Source organism: Phascolarctos cinereus, unplaced genomic scaffold (assembly GCF_003287225.1).
Source record: "Phascolarctos cinereus isolate Bilbo 61053 unplaced genomic scaffold, phaCin_HiC Scaffold_726;HRSCAF=1367, whole genome shotgun sequence".
In the NCBI taxonomy this organism is placed as follows: Eukaryota; Metazoa; Chordata; class Mammalia; order Diprotodontia; family Phascolarctidae; genus Phascolarctos; species Phascolarctos cinereus.
The window spans coordinates 37,749,681-37,771,622 of NW_027556098.1; the positions used below are offsets into that span (position 1 = coordinate 37,749,681).

Genomic DNA, 21,942 nt, shown 5'->3' on the forward strand with positions numbered 1-21,942 from the left:
ATACTTAAAAGATATAAGCAAGAAAACTCTATGATGATTGGACATTTAGGTCCTGAAATAATATCAATATTTGATAAATATATACATTGAATTGCATAGTATCTAAGTACTTTAAAGAAAAGTTAACTCTGTTGCAAGAGAAAATAGATAGTAAAATAGTAATAATTGGGAATCCCAATCTGTCCCTTTTAGCATTTTCAGAAAAATCTAATAAAAATAGAAATAATAGAAATAGAAGAAATAAAAAAATAAAGAAGTTAAGGACTTAAATAGAATTTTGGAAAAGTTATATAAGATAGATTGCTTACAATTATTGAATGGAAATTGAAAGTACATATTTTTCTCAGCTTTGAATGCCACATTTACAAAAATTGACTGTATACTAGGGTTTTAAAACCTCATAAATAAATGCAGAAAAGAAGAAAGAGTAAAAAGCATCATTTAGTGATCACAACACAATAAAAATTACAGTCACTGAAGGGCTTTTGAAAAATAGATCCACTTAACCCTTCCCAGCAATACAAAGATCTAAGATATCTCCAGAGGCCTCATGATGGAAAATGCTGTCCACATCCAAAGAAAGAACTGCGAAAGTTGAATTACTAATTTTTTTTTCTCTTCTGTTGAGTTTTGTTTCCTCTTTCTGATGATTCCTCCTATTGATTTTAATTTTTACTTACGACACCACTAATGTGAAAATATGTTTAATAGGAATGTAAATCTATAGCTGATATCAGAAAAAAAAAAAAAAGACTAGATCCAGGGCAGCTAGGTGGCACAGTAGATAGAGCAGTGGCCCCTAGAGTCAGGAGGACCTGAGTTTGAATCCAGTCTCAGACACATAACACTCACTAGCTGTGTGACTCTGGGCAAGTCACTTAACCCCAATTGCCTCACTTGGAAAAAAAAAAAACAAAACAAAAGAATAGATAAAAATGGAGATTAAATTATTTAATTGTACAGGTTGATGGATCAAATAAAAAACAATAAGGCAATATATTAAAACTTTTGGGATGTAGCCAAATCAATACTTAGGGAAATTTTTATATCTCTTAACTGTCATCAACAAAAGAGAGAAAAAAATCAGATCAATAAACTGAGCATGCAATAAAAAAATAGAAAAATAACAAAAGATGTCAAAAAGTAAAAAAAAAATTTCAAACCTAAAATTGAAAACAAAAACCTATTTAAAAGATACATGAATCTAGTGGCTAGTTAAAAAAAAAACTAATGCATAGAATCTTAAAATTTGATTGTTTAAAAAGAGAGGAAAATCAAGTTGTCAGTTTCAATAATGAAAGTAGATAATTCACAATAAACAAAGAGAATATAAAGGATATTACTAGAAAGTATTTTGCCCATGTATATGCCAATAAAAGTGATACAAAATGCATGAATGTTTACAAAGATATAAAATGCTTAAATTAACCAAACAAAAACCAAAGAATAACCTAATCTCAGGTGGAGGTATGAATAAGCCATAACAGAATTTCTTAAAATGGAGAGGGAGATGCAAAGAGAGAGATTTGCAATTGAATTCTACCAAACATTTAAAGAATAATTAATTCTAAAATTGCGTGTCTGCTAACATAGGATAGAATAGATCCTATCCTATTCTTTTTATGAGACAAATGTGGTCCTGATACCTAAATCAGGGAGAGATAAAGTAGACAAAGAAAGTTATAGTCTCATATCCATAATGAACATGGATACTAAAATATTAGTTAAGAGATTATAATAAAATGTAAATAGATTATACTCTATGACCAAGATTGATTTATAGTAGGCATTCAAGGTTGGGTCAATATCAAGAAAACAATAAACATAATGTCCTATGTTTAGTAACAAAAATAATCTAAAACTCATAATTATATCAATAAAGAAAAGGTTTTTGATAAAATACAACACCCTTTTTGTTGAAAAGATTATAAGGCAAGAAAAAGAAATGGAAGAAATAAAAATGGAAAATAATACAATACAAAATAAATCCACAAATCATCAGCATTTCTTTATATTATCAACAAAATCTATTAGCAAGAATGAAAAATAATCACAAAAGGCAGAAAACAACTGGGAGTACCAACATAAAGGTAGGCAAATAACAAAACTAACAATACTATCTATAAAAATTTATTTAAAAAATGCTATGATGGGTGATAACTGAAATAACTGAGGAAACAAATGTTGAAGCTTCTGAGCATATGGATTTACTAAGCAATGCATGCCAATTGCATAACAAATTAGGACCAGGCCTCCTCAGCTTGTCTCTGGATTCATAATTGAATAGAAAGGGAACCAAGCTAGATACAGAACTGAGTCACAAGATGGAATCAGTATGGTTTACTCAATTCCCACAGTTCCAAAGTGTAAGAATTTGACCCAGTGATGCTGCTATTAATATTATACCTCAAAGAGACCAAAGAAAGAGGTAAAAGACCATTGCTGCTGATAACTGTTTAATAAGTAGCTCTCTCGGATGAAAATAAATACATGACACACTTTTAAATTTAATCTGCATTATTAACATTTTCCCAACTTATTCTGAAGTCTAGAAAATAAAAATTAACAAATTAAGTCCATTCTTTAGTATTTACTTATTTCCAAGGTATAAAAATGTTCGCAGTGAAAATTTGACCATCAGATCTCACAAGTTGGTATGAACTGGCTGCAGCACACCTTTGGAAAGAATCTATATGTACAAAAATATTTATAGCATCACCTTTTTTTCTCATAGCAAAGAACAGGAAACAAAGTGGGTAATGGCTGAACAAATTATAGTATGTGGATGAATTGGAATATTTTTTGCTATTAAAAATGGCACAAGGGATAGGATCAGAGAAAATCTGAGGACTCTTAGGAACCCATATATAATGAAGTGAGTAGAATTAGAACATATTATACAATGACTGCAATATTGCAAGAAAAACTCTGAAAATACTTAAGAATTATGATCAAAGCAGTGACCAGTTACAACTTTGGAAGACAGATGATAAATAATGCTTCCCATTTCTTGGCATAGAAGTTATGAAATGGAGATGCAAAATGAAACATTTCCAGACACGGCCAATGTGTGAATTAATTTTATATTATTTAATATTATCTTATATATCTGTTTATAAGGAAGAACCTAAATTTTTATTTTGGGGGATGGTTGGGGGCAGGGAAAGGAAGGAGAGAAATAAGAGGAGTATGTAAATTGTGATAGTGGGACAGAATGGAGAACAAAGGAGAGGACAGAAAAGGAGAAAAGAAAGAAGCAAGAAGAGGAGAGGAGGAGAAGAGAAAGAAGAGGAGAGAAAATAAAGGTCAATGAGTTATTTTAAAAATACAGAGAGCAGAAAGGAAGGGCACACAGATAAGCCAGGCAGTGTTGGAATTATCATGCTCAATTTCAATTTGAAGTATAAACAAATTGTTCCAAAATTATAATTGCAAAAAAAAACTGCATAGAAGAAAATAACCCAAATTACACATAACAGAACTTCAGTTTCATAGCATGCTATTTGTTTTTCACTTTATATTGAAGCACCCATGTTTATTGATGTTGATTAAATTCGTAATAAGAATATCTAACAAAGATAGATTTTAATTTTCTTTCTTTTTTAATGAGTTGGGTCAAAAGCAAAATTGTGCAAAGTGATTGGTTCCTACTCCTTCAAACATAAGATATCTTACCACCTGTTATAGCTGACTTTTTAAATACTCTTTGGACTTCATTGCCATTAATGACTATCATTTTCACTGCAGGTGGCTCTCTGTTAGACTTGAATTCCTTGGCAACTTACTGGTTTTCTTTGCTGCATTACTCGCTGTCCTGGCAGGAGATGCAGTGGACTCCACAACAGTTGGTTTAATCATATCTTATGCATTAAATGTAAGTAATGATCATTCTTTTTGGCATTGTTGGAGTTTTCCAGACAGCAAAGATGGATCATTGACTAAAATATGATTTCCTTTGACAATTCAAATCAAATGCTAGGTACAATTAAGTATAATTTGAAAAAAATAATAATCTTAGGCAATTCTGTGTAAATTTGATATCAAGCTCTGGGCTTATTTTGAGATAACTTTCTCAAAAAGTAGTTCTAATTCCCTAATTTTTTGCATAAATGTAGTAAAAACAAAAACAAAAACATTAGTCATGCATTGTTATTGCCCCTGGGTACCAAGAACTTCATATTACTGCCTATATTCAGCTTTTATAGAGTGAAAGGCTGAATTCAGTTCCTAAAGTTTCAAGGAAAGGATTCACAGTGACAGCGTCATGTGTATTCATCCCTTCCTTTCCATTTATTGCGTCCCTAATTACATCTCTTCTGTACTAATGAAATAGCCTCCTAACTGTTCTCTTTGTTTGTAATCTCCCAGAACTGACCATAATTCCTGGTCAAATCTCTGCAGATTAATCTTCCAAAGGCACATCTCTATTCATATTACCCTATACTCAAAATTTTTCAATTGCTTATCAATATTTTACATATAAAATCCAAGTTCCATAGCCTGGCATTCTAAGTCCATCAAACTTTGGCCACAGATTACATTTCCACAGATTATCTTCCACTACTTCTTTATACAAATAAGGTTGCATCACCTTCAAATTCAGCAAAGTTGGGAGTTATAAGGGGCAAAAAATAGAGAAATTGAAATAGAAAGATAAAGACCTTTCTATTGAAAATAAAACTCCATACCTTTGAAAGGGCATTACTATTGTTCAACTGCATAGGGAAAAGCCAATAGAAGCAATGAATTTTCCTCTAGGCCACAGACTTCAATCATGCTTGCACAACTAGCCGCTTTACCATGTAAGACTGCAGTAGGGGTTGGGGAAATATAACTGACTGAATTGGGGCTATTACCATGAGCAAATGTGGAACTCCCTTACTGAGGGAACTGACTGAACCAAGACAGACTGTCAAACAGGAAAGATTAGATCTCTCCCACCTCTTGCATATAGGTAATAAAACTCAGCTCAGAATGAGGAAGTCTAAGGCAAGAAGCTTCTTTCAATCTAGGCTAAGGATGAGTCCTGGAGATGAAGGAGCACATTAACATGACAGCTGAAGAAAGTACAGTCCCACCCAGCCAAGCCAGAGGCTGAAGGTGATGAAAGATAGAAGCTATTCAACAAAGAGAAAGTCCAGGGCAGGGGTGGAGAACCTGTAGCCTTGAAGCCATATGTGACCTTCTAGATCCTCAAGTGTGGCCTTTTGACTCAGTCAAGTTTTACAGAACAAACCCTTTTATTAGGGGGATTTGTTCTGTGAAATTTGGATTCAGTCAAAGGCCACACTTGAGGACCTAGAGGGCCACATGTGGCCTTGAGGTGGCAGGTTCCCCACCCCTGATCCAGGGAGTTCAATAGATTTAGCTATCTAGAAAAGACTTTGGTCCAGAAGATAGTCCAGGGATTGAGCAATGTATCCCAGTCCAGTAGCCAAGCACCCTAATTACTTAGCCCACCCAATATGGCAGCAGCTGCTTGGTGGCCGAGTAGCCAATCCAGCAATACCAAGTGGCCAGTACTTTGCCAGCCCGACCCAGCCGCAGCCATACCCAGATGCTGAGCACTCTAGTCTAGTCCAGAGGACTGAGGAAGAGCTGTCTTGGTAGCCAAGTGACCTGCTTGACCAAGTCCAGCAGCATATTGACTCCAAGATGCCATGTCTTACCAGGGACAAGCCATGAATGGACACCTCCAGAATAGACACTGTACCCTGTAAAAAGCTAGCCCAAGTAAACAGTAGAATCACTCATACCTCACAGATGCCATGTTTTGCAGCAAACTTTACGAGGACTCTCTGGAAAAACTATGAAGGGCGTACAGTTCTGGAGCTGTAAGCTGCCTTGTCTTTGTGTGTCTCTTACATACGTATCTCACTACCATGGTATTTCTAGTTTGTGCCCACAGACTACCTATGTTTGTGGGTGAGTACACCCCAGGTTTGGGGAAGGCAATGCCTTGCAACTACTGTTCTTGATATGCCATTTGAGAATATGCCTTTGCTAAAGAAATGGGTCATCTGGTTATTAAGCAGGAGCATGTGAGCCATAGGAGAGGAGGAAATTGACCCGCAGGGCTATTCTTAGAATACTGAGCAGCCACCCTTCTGGGGACCCAAACTTCCAGTTCCAGTTTAGATTAGGGAAGGAAGCCTGGAGGGGGTTTCATATAAACAAAATTGTACTACTCACCCATCCTGTAACATCCATGAGGATCTTCTAGCCTGCCAACTTTTGCTCATGTTACCCATTGTGCTTAGAATTTCCTTTCTCTCTTTCATCTTCTACCTATCTTTCAAGGTCATATTCAAATGCTACCTCCTTTATGAAGTCTTTCCTGCTTATTCCAGCTTGAAGGGCCCGTCTTTCCTTGTTATTACTGTAGTACTTCTCCTTAATGCATCCACCACATATTGCTCTATGTTGAGTTATTTGTGTAATTATTAGTGTATACGCTCCTTGAAAGCAAGAACTGCAGTTTACTCATCTTTGTAGCCTCCATAGCACCTGGCTAAAAGTAGCTGGTACAGAGAAGTTACTCAATATTTATTGGTAACAATGTCTTTGCTATCTATTTTTTTAAAGAATACTGTAAGTATTAAATGAGAAGTGAAATATTTTATATGTCACAAAGTGCTATATGATGCCAGCTTTTAATATTAGTTGCATAATGAATGGTCTAACTTTTACTCTTTTTTTTCTCTGAATTCCATTATTTATATCATCTAATATTTAAAGACAGAATTTATGTATACATGTCAAACAAACCAGAAAATTAATTTAAAAAATATTTTTCAGATTACTCAGTCTTTGAACTTTTGGGTTCGAAAAGCATGTGAAATTGAAACCAATGCAATTTCCATTGAAAGAGTTTTTGAATATACAAACATCCAGAAAGAGGTGAGCTTTCCAAACCCTTTATCAATTAATATAACAAGAAGACAGATGTTCTTCACTTGAATTGGAGGTAATTTTTTGTAAAAGTAGTTTATCAAAATGTAGCAAAGGTACATATAGTATGAGGGGGTCATTGTGTGGCTCAGTGGGAGATAGAATAGACATTTCCAACTGCTTCTCTTTCCATTCTTCTTCAAGAAAGACTTAACTTCCTGCCAGGAGGGGGAAGTAGGAGGTTAGAGCCAGAAACTTGGCCACTCTGCTGTCCTCAGAGAGAGGAGTACTGAGCCATAATTATATCTATCTGCTCCCTTAAATATTATTAGTCTAGGTGTGATGGTTTTCAGATTCAAGATTACTTCTGATCAGCACCCCTTTATATTCAAGGCTTGACTTTCTCCCCACCAAATATCAGTTCACAATAAACACACAAAGGAAGCCATTTATCAAAGTCCATAGCGGGACAGAAATCAGAGATAGTAAATCTAGGAGAAAAATATATCAGATGATACAGAGTGAAGGGTCTTTCCATCGCTAAGTTCAAGCAAGAGAGAGTCCTAGAGGAGGTTGAAGCTGGTGCTGGCCTGAGGAGCTTAGAGGATTGCTAAAATGAGTCTATAGAAGTAAACTCTTAGTGATTTCCTAAAGCAAATCGTAAGAAGATGGGTTGTAGTAAAGTTAAATTCTGGAGTTGACTACCAAGGTATCCTGGCTTGCCTGGATGCCACATGAATATAGCTCTGGAACAAACAGGAGAATATGTAAATGGACAATTAAAGAATAAGTATGGGGATACATTTATTTGAGGAAACAATGTGTTATATATAAGTACACAGAAGAGAAGAATGTGAAGATGTCAGGAAAGGAATAGTTTTTGTATTTTCACATATTTTTTTAAAAATAAAAAAAATTGTTCCTATTTTTGTTATGTAAAATGTCCTGTTTTTGTTATAGCTTATGCACTGACTTGGGGGAAAGAAGTAGAGTTATTTTAAACATTCATAAACTAATGGTTTCAGTTATACAGAGTTCTTTCACCCTTTAAGTTTTGGTAACTTTCTTCTTACTGTGCCAGTAATATGAATTAAAAAAAAAAAAGGTAACAGATTGTTACCTACTGCAGCTGGAAAAAAAAAGAGTCCTGGATCTCACACAAGGGGAAGTTCCTTCAAATGTCTAGTATAGCAAGGTGGGGATAGGGATGTGATGGAGACTGCCAGCTCTTCTCATGTCAACAACCTGAAGTGGGCTTGGCACCATCCATTTTCTCTCTCCAATTTGGAAGCCAGAAGTGCCTAAAAAGACTGAAGAACTGAAGAGACTGAAACAAGTCCATAAAAATCAGAGCTCTCCTCTCTCCTGTTCTGGCCAATTCTTCTCTGCCCCTCATGACAACCCAAGACAATGATCTCCACCAGTAAGAAGAGGGTCCCAAACTAAAGGGATTTGAATCACTTGGGTTACAAAATATGACTTGCACTTCAAAACTGATCCTATGTGGTATAACTATATTTTACTTAAAAGCCACCTGTGTAGTGTAGTCTATTTTTAAAAGCCCCATTTAAAGTTGCATAGATTACCATATACAGTCCTGGGATAAAATACATCAATCCTGTAATTTTAAAAACTGTGGTTGTAATAAGGGAAGATTATATTGATGTAGTCACCTTACTATTTTGGCTATATGGAGCCAATTTATTAATTAACCATGTCCCTTCTGTTGCCTTAGACAGGGAGAAGACAGGAGACTCACATCAGCTTATTTAGTTCCTTTTTAGTAATTCTTTAAGATTTTGCAAGTAGGAAGCATGAATTAGTTGTCCAAAATGATCTTTTCAATTATTTGTCAGTTTCTCTCATTTCATTAATAATTTGATTTCATTCATTTTTGTTGCCTTGAAGTAATGAATAACAATCGTTATTGCCAAAAACATACAAATACATAAATAAAAATGCCTATAAATAAGTGTTAGATATTTTATTTTTTTTTCCTGGAGCTTTTCTGAAAGAGTAATAAGTAGAAGTATAACTGCCTGCAAAAATGACAAAACGAGATTTCAGCTCCCGCTATGGCCATGGCAAGAAATGTGCCAATTAAACAGCAGTAAAAAGACAAAAAGAAAAGAAACAAAGTCATTTCTAAAGAAAGAACAGAAAGTCACATAACCTGTTACTACTTTTAGCTGCGCTCAGCTTCACCTGCTGCCATCTGCCCCATACTTGATATCACATGATTGCTCTATTACTTTTTGAAACCTCTTGAGTAGAAAATCTGTGGGAGGCATTCACTTGTCTTCTAGGAGCCAGGAGGTAGTATTCTACCCAGTTTTGTTGATCTAGATGGCAGAGAAAGTTGGCTTTGGGTGGGGGAAGGACTCTATAGTAGAAAGCCAGAATCAATACTGTCTAATAACAGGCTTCCAGCAAGATCAAAATGTTGAGCATAAGTCCTGCCCCCAGCTTCCTGAAATGACAAAGGGTGAATATAGCAACAGAAACTGGGGGGGGAAAGAGGAAGTCTGTGGGCAAGATGGATGTACAGCAAATCATGGACAAATCCAGTCTTTTCCCCAGCCATCTCAAAATAGTAAGAAGAACACCAAGAAGAGGTGGGGGGGAGGGAATAGGAAAATATATAACAAGATCAATTTCACGGAAAAACCAGCAGAAAGAATAATAGCATACAATGAGGAAAATGAATCACCACCATTAGTAAAAGTGAAAAAAAAAGTTGAAAATCCCTAAGTAAAAGGGAAAGTACTATGAACAACTACCATGATATACCCTCCCTGGAATTATATCTGAACAACCTCTGGAGTGGTTCAAAAGAGCAAGAAATAAATAAATAAAAGACATACCAAAGAAAATAAAGGTGAAAATCAGGGTTGTCAAACATCTCAAAAACATAGGTGAGATGAGAATTTATAACAAAGAAAACATATTCTTTCTACAAAGTACATTCTGAAAGAGAGAATTAAAACCTTGCAAATCAAAATTACATCGGGAGTGACCCTCTTTGAGGGCAGAGACTGTTTCATCTTTGGTTTTGCATCCCCCCAGTGTCTGGCACAGTACTTGGCACAGAGAAGCAGATTAATAAATGATTGCTGGCTGATTAGTTCAGCCCTAAATCTTACAGGTAGGGATTCATATTTCAATGGCTCCTCATATCATGAGGTAGGCTATGACATGTGATGTTATAGAGCCACTGAAGCACTGGATATGAGAACAAGCCAATCCATTGTAAGAGAGAGAGAGAGAGATCTGGCAGAAAATCCCACTCTCTATGCTCCAGCCGTAAAGGGTGACTTTATTTATCAACCAGATGTAGTTCCTAAAGAAGAATAGAAAAAAAATTGGGAATAGAAGAGCAAGATAAGAGCAACACACTGGTTCACCTTAGATTTCATGTCAAAGTGGATCAGATTTAATACTGCTTAGTTCACCAGGAGTTTCTTTCCCCTCAAATTCACATGCTTCCTAGAAATCATTATGAGTCTCTACGGTTTTGTTTGTTGTAATCCCTGCATTCCAAGTTCTCTAACAAAAATCTCTAGATACAATAACCTCTGATAACAGTTATCTCAAAAGAATTAAAGGCAATTTTTTATAAAACTTCTGCATCTTTCTTTTGTAGCCATTGCTTGGCTATATCAGGTGTATTTGAGTTAACTAAATAGAGTATTCTTCTCTATCAGTCTTTTCTTGGCGTAATAGTTTATCTATTTTTCTTATAGGGTTCTTTCAAAACTTTAAAAATGATCATTTTTGCTAATTAAATCTTCCTATGGCAGTAGAAAGTCCCAAGTAGTATTAAATCTTCACATATCAATGAATCAACAAGAATTTATTGAGCACCTAGTAAGTATCAAGCCCTGTGAAAATCAGATGTAAGATAATTTGGAATTTTACAAATATAGTAACTAAATTCTTTGACCTAGCAATCCCACTCCTGGGCATAAATCCCAATGAGATCAATGAAAGAAAGATCCCACATATAACAAAATATTCATAGCAACATTCTGTAATGGCAAAAAGCTAAAAGCAGAGTGGACAATCATTGACTGGAGGTAGTGACTGTGACTGAACAAATATTGCTATAGGAAATTAAATGGATATTACTATATTGTAAGAAATTATAAATATAAGACATTCAAAAAAACTTAAGAAAACATATATGAAGTGGTGCACACCTAAGAAAACAGAAACAAAAGAACAATATAAATAATCACTATAATAATATAAATGAAATTAACTAAAAAGTAGCTAAACTCAGATTAAATGCAATGAGTAGTCTTGGTCCTGAGGAAGAAAAGATGAAAAATACACCTACTCTCATAGAATTAGATAATTAGAATGTTGCATATACTGTCAGGTATGACTACTTTGATGGTTAATTTTCCTTACTTGTTACAAGGGAAGTTTAGGGGGGGTGGGTGTTATACTGAGAAACAACTTATAAGAAACGACAACAAAAACCCTCAAAAGGTATTAATAAAAAAAAAATTTAAATGGAAAAAAATCCATTTTGAAAACAAATTGATCTCTTCTTAGAAATGCAAATTTTCAAAATATAGAAAAGGAATTTATTATTGTACTAATTGAATAAAATCATTATATCATACAAAAGAAAAAATACTAGCAGGAGTTGTGGAACCTTCCTTCTTTCCTCTCTCTGCATTAAGATATTAGTGTCATAACAGCCCAAAACTTTACTTTTGAAAAACTGTCATTCCTTTTGAGGTCAATGAAATAAAATTGTTGAGCTATTTTAAATTCTTCACTAATTATGAATAAAATAACATGTGACTTATATGTATTTTGTCAAATCCCCAAATGGGTAGACAAACAATGCTTAATATTCCTATTACTGAATTAGCTCAAGAAAATACTAAAGTACCCAACTGAATTAGAACAATCTGAAAGGATTTAAAAACATTGGTGGAACAAAGTACAGTGGTATAAACTTCAGTCTTAATATCAAGAGAGCTTATTTCATCCTATTACTGTAGAAAATATCTCCTCGACATCTCATAGAAAATGGGAAAGCTTGATACTTATTAAACATCAGTTTGTAGGATCTGTCCAGACTCATGTGGGCAGTATTTGCAGCAAAAAAAAATAATAATGAGAGCTATCTGGTTTCAGAATTTACTAAAGTACAAAAAAAAAATCATTTGGGAAGAGTGAGTTATTTCAAAATTGTCATTGGCATACATTTAAATATCTTTTTTGTTGTTGTTTTTAGGCACCACGGATAAAATCTAACAGGCCACCATCACACTGGCCCGATAAAGGGATAGTAGAATTTGTTAATTATGAAGCTCGTTATCGCCCAGATCTTGGTTTAGCTTTGCAAAATGTTACTTTCCGAACTCACAGTGAAGAAAAGGTACCATGTTTACAATTCTTTCTTCAATCACTATGTCTGCAATGACTCTAATATAAAATAGTTTTAAATACAAAATCATTTTCTTCCTTTGATTCTTATATCATGGAAATACATTTTTAAAGTACATGCCTTGATTGTTTTTCATAAAATTACCAGTCAAATCTATTTTTCCTTCTTTATAGAACTCAGACCTTTTAAATTAAATTACTCTTTGAAGTGCTTTCTCCATTCTTCCTTAATCCTCTGAGAAGATTCATTTGTATTCTGGGTAGGCCTGGCACCTCTTATTCAGATTCAAGTGTTAGGAAGAAATGAGGTATCTGAACAGTTAACAAAAAGGTTTACTTAACAAGGATATGAAAGGATACATTGGCAGGTCCCTGTAATTTCCACATAGTTTGTTGAGTAGGCCAGGGTATGATGAGTGGTTTTTAGATATCCACCATACTGAAGGTGCTCTTACCTTACGTGAGTAGGGCTTTTTATGTCCGTAGGAAACCAGGAAGTCTTATCAGTATAGTTAGAAGTCATTGGGAAGCTGACTCAAGGGAGGCACAGCTTGAGCTTGGCCCTACTATCTGGAATCAAGTTCTGGTTTTATTATCTTCTTAACCCATAGTGGGGTTAAGGAAGAGGAGGAGGAAGAGTGGTATCCTGGTTAGTCTTGCCACAACTTGAATGTAACGGAGGACTCAAACACAGTTTCATAAAACTCTCCTCTTTGTGGGAGAAGGATTTACTGGGTATTGGATGCCTGCTTGAGAGGCAAAGGGTGGAGTTATGTCAACTTGAAATAAAGAAGACTACCAAAGTAACAAAAACGAGGATCTTTAATTGAGGCAAGAGAATCACAATTTGGGGCTCCATGCAGCACTAAAGTACTAGAGCGTCCAAGATGGGCAGAGATAGGCAGGATTAAATACATTTCAACAAGGAGGGAATCTCTTAGTAGGGTACAGCCTTAGGAATCTATTACATAATTTGTTTTGTGTAACAACCAAAAGTCCATAGAGAAAACTGGGGGAGATTCAGGAGGGGAGAGACTGGAAACAGGGAGAATAATTAGGAGGCCTGTCAGATAAGTAAGTTTTTATGTGGTTACAGGATGGTCATTTGGGGAGGAATGTTAACTATGCCATACCATTGGGGTCCCATATTTAGTAGACTATAATTGCAATGTACAAAAATGGGATTCTAGTGACCTGAAAGCTATTGTGATGCATTTTTAATTAGAAGCATTTTCTTTCTAAAAATAAAGAAAACATATGAGCTGTTCTTAATAATCTATTTCATTACAGGTTGGAATTGTAGGAAGAACTGGAGCTGGTAAATCAACATTGACAAATTGCTTATTTAGAATTGTAGAAAAATCAGGTGGCAAAATTATTATTGATGGGATTGACATATCAGCTATTGGACTTCATGATCTACGTGGCAAACTTAACATTATTCCACAGGTAAAATATCTATTAAAATAAAATGTGTTTACTATCGGGTGTACTTCTAAGCATAAGAACTCAAGACTGTGAAAGTACTTACGCTAATAGTCTCTCTTTATCATTATAAGTATTCCTAAGTTTGTGTAACAAATGTGTAAAGATAATTTTATGAACGGAATATTTTAAAGAAGAGATAGCATGTTGTTGTGTATAGAAGGCTGACTTTGGAATCATGGGATCCCAAATTCAAGGCGTGCCTGAAATATACTGTTGTGCAATTGTGGACAAATCTTGACTTCAAAATGTCCCAGTTAACTAAGACTTGAAGTTACAGCTGAGGGAGTTTCCATTTGGAATTCCTTGAGTGGATGAAGTCAGGTGAGAGGGGATGATAAGGAATATGTTGGAGATACTTTTTAACAGTAGTCCCTGATAAACTCAAGGATAAGCAGGAGTGATTTTAAGCAGAAAGATTTTAATAACCTAAATTTAAACAAAGCCCCTATGTTTAGTAGAATGAGTTTGTGAGCCAGCTCAGATATGGGCCAAGGAGGTGAATTACTAGGTATTATCTTTTTGGATATGTCACTGGTGCTTTGCATGAGAATTCCCCCCTCCTTTTTGCCTCTTGCTTTCATGTAGGTTCCAAGAAAGTACCTCATACCACTTGACCATAGTAACTTTAATGTAATAACCCCTCAGGAATCAACCAAGTGGACTCTCAATCTTACCAAGGGGGTTTCCATTACCTCATCATTTCCCCTCCATCATTCAAATATACATACACCCCCCACACACACACACACACTACACCTTCATTCCTATACTCAGATTAGATTAAACAAGAGCAGAAATTAAGAAGTCATTTAAGTCTAAGGAAGAAAAAGCTAAAGAATCTGAAAACATTGAAAATCTACACTTCTATAAACTCCAGAAATGTTATCTAATAATCAATCAACATTTATTAAGCTTATACTATTTGTAAGGCACTCTGGTAAGTTCTGGGGATTCAAAAAGATACAAAAGACAGTCCCTGCCCTCAAAAAGCTTACAATATAATGGGGAGTGAGGTGGAGAATACAAACAATTATTTAAAAAAGCAAGCTATATCGGAAATTAGAGGGGTTGGGGAAGGCTTCCTGTAGAAGGAGGGATTTAGTTGGGACTTAAAGGAAGCCAGGGAGTAGCTGAGTGGTATAGTGAATAGAGTGTCAGGCCTGGAGTTAGGAAGACTCACCTTCCTGAGTTCAAATCTGGCCTCAGACACTTACTGGCTGTGTGACCCAGGCAAGTCACTTAACCCATTTGCCTCAGTTTCCTCATCTATAAAATGTGCTGGAGAAGGAAATGGCAAACCACGGCAGTATCTTTGCCAAGAAAACCCCAAATGGGGTCATGAAGAGTCGGACATAACTGAAAATGACTGAAGAACAACAACAAAAGGATTCTAGGGAGGTCAGTGGTTGGAGCAGAGAATGGACAGTATTTCAGGCATGGAAGACAGCCAGAAAGAATGCTGGGAGCCAAGAGATGGAATGTCTTGTTCTTGAAACAACAAGGAAGCCAGTGTCACTGGAATGAAGAGGAGTAAGGTGTAAGAAGACTGGAAAAGTAAGAGAGGGCTAGGTTATGAGGGCTTTGAATGCCAAGTAGAACATTTTACATTTGCTACTGGAGACAATAGGGAACCACTGGAGTAAATTGAGTTGGGGGAGGAGGGCCAGGGAGTGTCATGATCAGGTCTGTGCTTTGGGAAAATCACTTTAAGTGACTGAATGGAGGATGGATTGGAGTAGGGAGAGACTTGAGGTAGCATACTCTCCAGATTTGCTATAGCTTTCCTTTCAAGCAGCAAGTATATTTGAATTTCGTGGCTGCAGTCACTATCTGCAATGATCTTTGAGCTCGAGAATATAGAATATGACACTGTTTCCATTTTTTCTCCCTCTATTTGCCAGGAAGTAATGGGACCAGTTGCCAAGATCTTCAGTTTTGAGGTTTTTTATGTTAAGCTTCAAGCCAACTTTTACACATTCTTGTTTCATAAAACCCTACAAACACATAAAGAAAACAATGTATTGCATGAGAAGCAAATAGACTTGTTTTTGTAAAGAATCCACTTGTAATACAAGTAATGCTCCCTAGTTACCAGTTTTACAGTTTGTTTTTGTTTATGTATATAAAAATATTTATATTTGTTATTTATTTGTATGTATGTGTGTATATATACATATATGCATATATGCACACAAATATATGCGTGTGTCTACACATATTCGTATATGTATACATATATGTATATATCAGGGACATCTCTAAGGAAAACAGAATTAAGTGTAAATTTAAGAGTCTTCTGACTTTGAAGTACAGATAAAAAGACTTGATCAAAAAGTATACATATATGCATAATGTGCATATTACTTCTGATCAAGTATATATGTTTGTAAATACATACATTCCTTTGGTATTTAAAATGCCTGATCAACAGAGTGCATATGAGATCCTCTGACTTTAGAAATTCAGAAGTAGAGCAATGAAGAAAAAAATAGGGATACAGTTTAACTTCAATTATAATTTAGTATTCTAAGTGGGTATGGTATTAGAATAGCTCTTAATTACAATAATTCACTTCTGAATTTTTCAAGGTCCTGTTATGTTTGAAAGTTATGGTAAACTGAAGCACAAAGTTCCAAGTAAGGCTAGCAATTATCAATAAAAGGGGTCCCTTGACTCCTCAGTCAGCCAAAAGACCATGAGATAGGGCTTATTAACCTTCTTATAGTTTTGGGAAATACAAGAGAACAAAGAAGAGGAAGCATCACAGATGGAAAACAATATGATTGGTTACAAAGTCTGAAGTGTCATAGGTGGCAAAAACAATTATGATTGGCTAGACATTTGGGGCTGGTAATAGCCCCTCCTTCCATCCTGCTGTCAGGAAAGGTTAATTTGATGGATAGAGTACATCTGCTCATTAGTTGAATAGAAATAACAGACTTGGGGCAGCTAGGTGGTGCAGTGGATAGAGCACCTGAGTTCAAATGCGGAATCAGACCAAACACCTGACACTTACTAGCTGTGTGACCCTAAGAAGTCACTTAACCCCAATTATGTAAACATTTTTTTAAAAATTAAAAAAAAAAGAAATAACAGACTTCTTGGTGCCCACCTGTTTGCTAGTAAGATAACAGAGCTCCTTTAATTGTTGATGGGTATGCAAGGCTCTATAGAAATAACTGTTTTCTTTCCACTGAAGTGACTTACAGGGAAACAGCTTTTAAACTTAACTCAGAAAGGAAAACAGAACTTCTGGACTCATGAACTTATGAACTTAACTCAGAGGCAACAAAATGTCACTCAGGCAGCTACAAAATAGAATCAATTACAGAATGGAATCAAATATAAAATACAAAATCAATATTTGATTTCCTGTCCTTATTTTACTTAGTTGTCTATAGAGTCAAAAGAAGTTAATCATTAACAAGTATGAGAGATGACTACAAAACCAAACGAATTACTCATAGCACTAGAGGAAGTTGCCTGGATAATACTAGTTATCTGAACATCTATAATTTTAAGTATATTACCTGTCATTGTGTCAGTAGGTATATATCTTTGTTCTTATGAATTTTCTTCCAAACTAATTTGATTAATTCTTGTAACTCTCAAAGAGAAGAAATATTTTTCAGAGAACAGATTTTCTAAAAAGGCCAAATTGCTATTTTCCGTAACAAATCTTTAATTGTAAATTAGTTTACATAGTTTTATATTATGTAATGTTAGTTTGTTCCAGGTACAAAATGTATGTGTAACAAACTTAATTTACATACGTAGTTTATAATTTACCCTAATTCTTTCACTGTTTTGTTTTCCAAGTAGCATGTTTGAAAATTATTAGCTTTTTCTATTTTAGGTTTCCATTATTTCTTTTCTAAGCTAACTTTACTGTTCAAATTTCCTTACCCTGATAACAGTTATATTTCTATGGGCTGCATTATTCCATAGGACCCTGTCTTGTTTTCTGGCACACTCCAAATGAACCTGGATCCACTTGAAAAGTATTCAGATAATGAGCTTTGGGAGGCACTAGAACTATGTCACTTAAAGGACTTTGTGCAATCTCTTCCCAAGAGGCTGCTGCATGAGATTTCAGAAGGTGGTGAGAACCTCAGGTAGGAACAAAAAAAAAGAGAGCTGAGTTTCCACTGCTACTCTCTAACTGCCACAAATCCACGTGAGCTGTCAATAGCACTCCTTTCTTAAGCCCCTTCTAAGAAAGAAGCCCAAGACGCAAAGTAGCAGCCCCAGTCTGAACAATGTGAATAGATAAAATAGCTTGTTTTCTCCATTTTCCCCTGTTTATCTCTTCTTAAAGCTGTCAGCATCTACGAATCCACAGTACTAGCAGCATCAAAGACAGTAAGCCAGACTGAATTTAGTATCAGGATAAAAGGAAATTTCTTAATGTGAGAAGGAAAGTAGGTGTGTCTTTTATACCATTCTCAAAGCAAAGAAATGTATGTGAAAAGGAAGTGTTTTTTTTAAAGTAGTCAGATAATAAACTTTTGAAGATAAAAGGGATTTCCAAGAGATAGGATATCAACCAAAGCATCAAAATGACAATTAAATTTATTGCCACAGTGCTGGACAAAGGCAGCTTGTATGTCTTGCTCGTGCATTGCTTCGGAAAACAAAAATTCTTGTCCTAGATGAACCAACAGCCTCTGTGGATTATGAGACAGATAGCCTGGTACAATCCACCATCCAGAAGGAATTTGCTGACTGCACCATATTGACTATAGCTCACAGGTTGCATACTGTCATGGATTCAGAAAGGTATGTTTCATTTTCTTTACAGTCAGTGTGACTTACTCAAGTTAATTATTAGTGACGTTAGATTCTTGAACTGAGATAATTAAATATATTTACTTTAAATGAATACCCTTACATTCTCATAAGACTGAAAAACAGAGATGAAAAATGGACCATCTGCTTACTCATTATTGTTTCTTCTTGTTGCAGAATACTTGTGCTAGATTCTGGAAGAATTATAGAATTTGAAACGCCTCAGAATTTGATCCGGCAGAAAGGGCTTTTTTCTGAAATGGTAAAAGAGGCTGGAATCATACAAGATGCAGATATAACACATAAATAATTTGGACTTATTGATTGGTTCTTATGAAAAATTTGTTTTGTTTGTAAGCCATATTGTTCACTCACTGTTGAATAGAAAATTAGAAAGAAATGCAGTAAAGTTCCAACAAATATACCATTATACATTACATAGACACACACACAAGTGTGTGTATATATATATATATGTAATGTTACATTAGTTGGAACCTTGGGGGTATATATATATATATATATATATATATATATATATATATATATATATATATATATATGTATGTATATATAATGGTATGTTAATTGGAACACACACACATCTAGTGTGCTGGTAAATTACAAGGCCTTGAGGAAAAAAGTATGCAATTATACTTTTCAGTTTAATCTCCGTTATTAACATTTTCTAAAGTCCAGGCCAAACCTAGTTAAAATATCATTTCTTTCTGATTTTAGTGTGTTGATGTATTAATAAAGAGAGAAATATATAAAAGTATAGTGCTCTAAATTAATATACAGTCTACAAGGATCCTTATATGTGGTATATAGATGCCTCTATATCAGCCCTGCACAACCTACATTAGCCCACCAAAGGATTTTGGGCAGCCCATGAATGTAGGAAAACATCCTCTACATTTTCTGTTGGCCTCCTGAAATATTTGGCAGGCTGCAGGTTGTGCAGGCCTGCTCTATATGGTATATGGTACAGTGGCCTCATTTCTATTTGAATTTGACACCACTGGTCTAGGTGTGCCTCTAAATCCCAGCACCCTCTTAGTTCAGGTTTGATGTTGGGACAAAATGAGGTGCTCAGTAAGTCACTGAACAAAGGAGATTTATTTTGTTCAACAAAGCAAGGGGTATCCAGCAAAGATACAATGACACTTAGCTTCTTTGAATAGGCCCCTCAGCTCTCCATTTGGAAGGAGTCTGGTCCATAGGGGTCTGGAAACTGGCATGGTCTCAGGCACCCACCAAGCCTTTGAGGCACAACATGGTTGGAACCTTTTATGCCTCCATGTCCAGAAGCAGTGTTGGGGAACCTGGGGCCAATCAGTTTGCTTGGAGGAAGAAAGTCAGGGAAGCTGTGTCAGGAAAATACTGGTCCTATCACAACAATCAACGAAACAATAAAATCAAGGCCTGATTTGTAGCACCTGCTGATTTCTGAGGTATAAATGCTCACTCATACTGAAGATTTAGGCACAGGTCCATCATAGCTGGTTCCAGCATATCCCCTGGTTATTTCGTTAAAAAGCAGACGTTGATGCAAAATGAGTTTGTTAATCAGTAGAAAATTTGACATTATTCAAAGATAGAAACATTATAAGACAGGTTTCTTTATGACTGCAATTTTTTTTTTAAAAACCCTTTCAGATTTCACTCTCCTTCAAGAATTTATGGTTTTATGAGTGTGAGTAATGCAACTGATTCAAATTCTAGCCCTTTGGTCCTGCCTCTGACACTATCTGTGTGACCTTAGGCAAGTCATTTAAATTCCTTGTGACGGTTTTCTGTTAAATGGAATTGGACTACATGGCTTCTATGGTCCCTTTCATTGCTATGACTCATATCATCCTCGGATCATTAAGATTTAGTAGAACCAGAAAAAAAAATAATTACACAACAGCCAAACTTTTGAAGTGAAGTACATATTCAAATACCTGGGGGAGGCTGGGCCTTGGGCAAGACATAATCTGTTGCTGTGGCTATACCAAAACTCTTGTAAGTTGGTGGGACTTTGTATTCTCCTGGCATACTAAGGATGGGAATTCAGTGGAGTCTAATAGTCCTAATTCATCCATATTTAGTCTTACTTATTGAATGGAGATAAGGGAGGGAGGGAAGGGATTTAAGCTAACAGTTTTATTTACAAGGGTGAGTAAATATGTCAAATTTTAGCATTTTTTTCCTCAAATTTAATACCTACTCTCCAGAATGGCTGGATCAGTTTACAACACATTAGTGTCCCAATTTTCCCACATCTTCTCCAACATTTATCATTTTCCTTTTCTGCCATTTGGCTAATCTGATAGGTATGAGGTGGTATCTCAATGACTTACTGAGCACCTCATTTTGTCCCAGCATCAAACCTGAACTCAGAGTTGGTTTATTTTGCATTTCTCTAATCAATAGTGATTTAGAGCATTTTTTCATATGACTATAGGTAGCTTTAAATTCATCTGAAAACTGCCTATTCATATCCTTTGACCATTTATCAATTGGGGAATGGCTTATATTCTTATAAATTTGACTCAGCTCTCTATATATTTTAGAAATGAGGCCTTTATCAGAAACACTGGCAGTAAAAATTGTTTCCCAGCTTTTTGCTTTCCTTCTAATCTTGGTTGCCTTGGCTTTGTCTGCACATAAATTCTACAAATAATGTTGAAGTATGTTAACAAATGGGTAAAGCACAACTATTTCAGTGCTGCCGTGATCCCAAGGAAAACTTCAAGAACTGCTGAAATCATCACTCAGGGGTCTGTGGTCTATGTGGTATCTCACCTTGCAACACTTCTTCAGAAATAGGAAAACTGGAGATTGGGATGGCTGCCCAGGCGTTCCAACTGAGGACTGTCTGAGTAACTAAGACATGAGAACATCCAATCATGTGGGTGGCATTTTTGTTTTATTGTAAGTTCAACCTTGTTTAATTGATTGTTTTACCAATATCATATGAGATATATTTTTTCAAGTCCCTAATAAATGATTTTGGAGTACAAAAATGAGTCTCCTTGTTACTTTACTATTTTTGAAACCTAAATAAATGAACAGACTTATATGTTATCCTATTCATGAAATGTATACACTTCATTTGATTGATGAGTTCAATTGGTTACAGCATTTGAATGTCACCAAGACCCTGATAGCTTTGCTCCGTTCCATGGTCTGCCACTGACTGCATGACCCTATTCAGCTGGCTTTCCATTGAATTCTACCCATTAGTCAATAACAAGGACTGGGAGTGAAAGCAAAAAATCCATCCTTGATAATGGAAGAGCCTCTGAAACACACCTTGCTGACACAGTAGAACATCTTTGTATATCAGGTGTCATGCATGAATTTATAATAACTGAGGAAACA

At 35.5% G+C, this 21,942-nt stretch overlaps 1 protein-coding gene and 1 pseudogene across 2 annotated transcripts in view; both read left to right on the forward strand.

Annotated features, from left to right (window-relative positions):
* The window catches only part of LOC110212802 (multidrug resistance-associated protein 1-like), a 102,462-nt gene extending 80,884 nt beyond the window's left edge, over nucleotides 1-21,578 (forward strand). The window contains exons 22-28 of one of the 2 annotated variants that reach the window (XM_020992883.2): nucleotides 3,748-3,874; nucleotides 6,799-6,900; nucleotides 12,146-12,289; nucleotides 13,588-13,746; nucleotides 17,734-17,900; nucleotides 18,370-18,564; nucleotides 18,751-21,578. In XM_020992883.2, coding sequence (XP_020848542.2) covers nucleotides 3,748-3,874; nucleotides 6,799-6,900; nucleotides 12,146-12,289; nucleotides 13,588-13,746; nucleotides 17,734-17,900; nucleotides 18,370-18,564; nucleotides 18,751-18,883 — 1,027 coding nt within the window. In that variant the 3' untranslated portion in view covers nucleotides 18,884-21,578. Of the gene's footprint in view, nucleotides 1-3,747; nucleotides 3,875-6,798; nucleotides 6,901-12,145; nucleotides 12,290-13,587; nucleotides 13,747-17,733; nucleotides 17,901-18,369; nucleotides 18,565-18,750 lie in introns of those variants that run through there. The other variant, XM_078146466.1, reaches the window with a different exon arrangement.
* Nucleotides 7,507-7,748, forward strand: LOC110212854 (U6 snRNA-associated Sm-like protein LSm6 pseudogene; annotated as a pseudogene).
* Nucleotides 21,579-21,942: the final 364 nt, after the last annotated feature.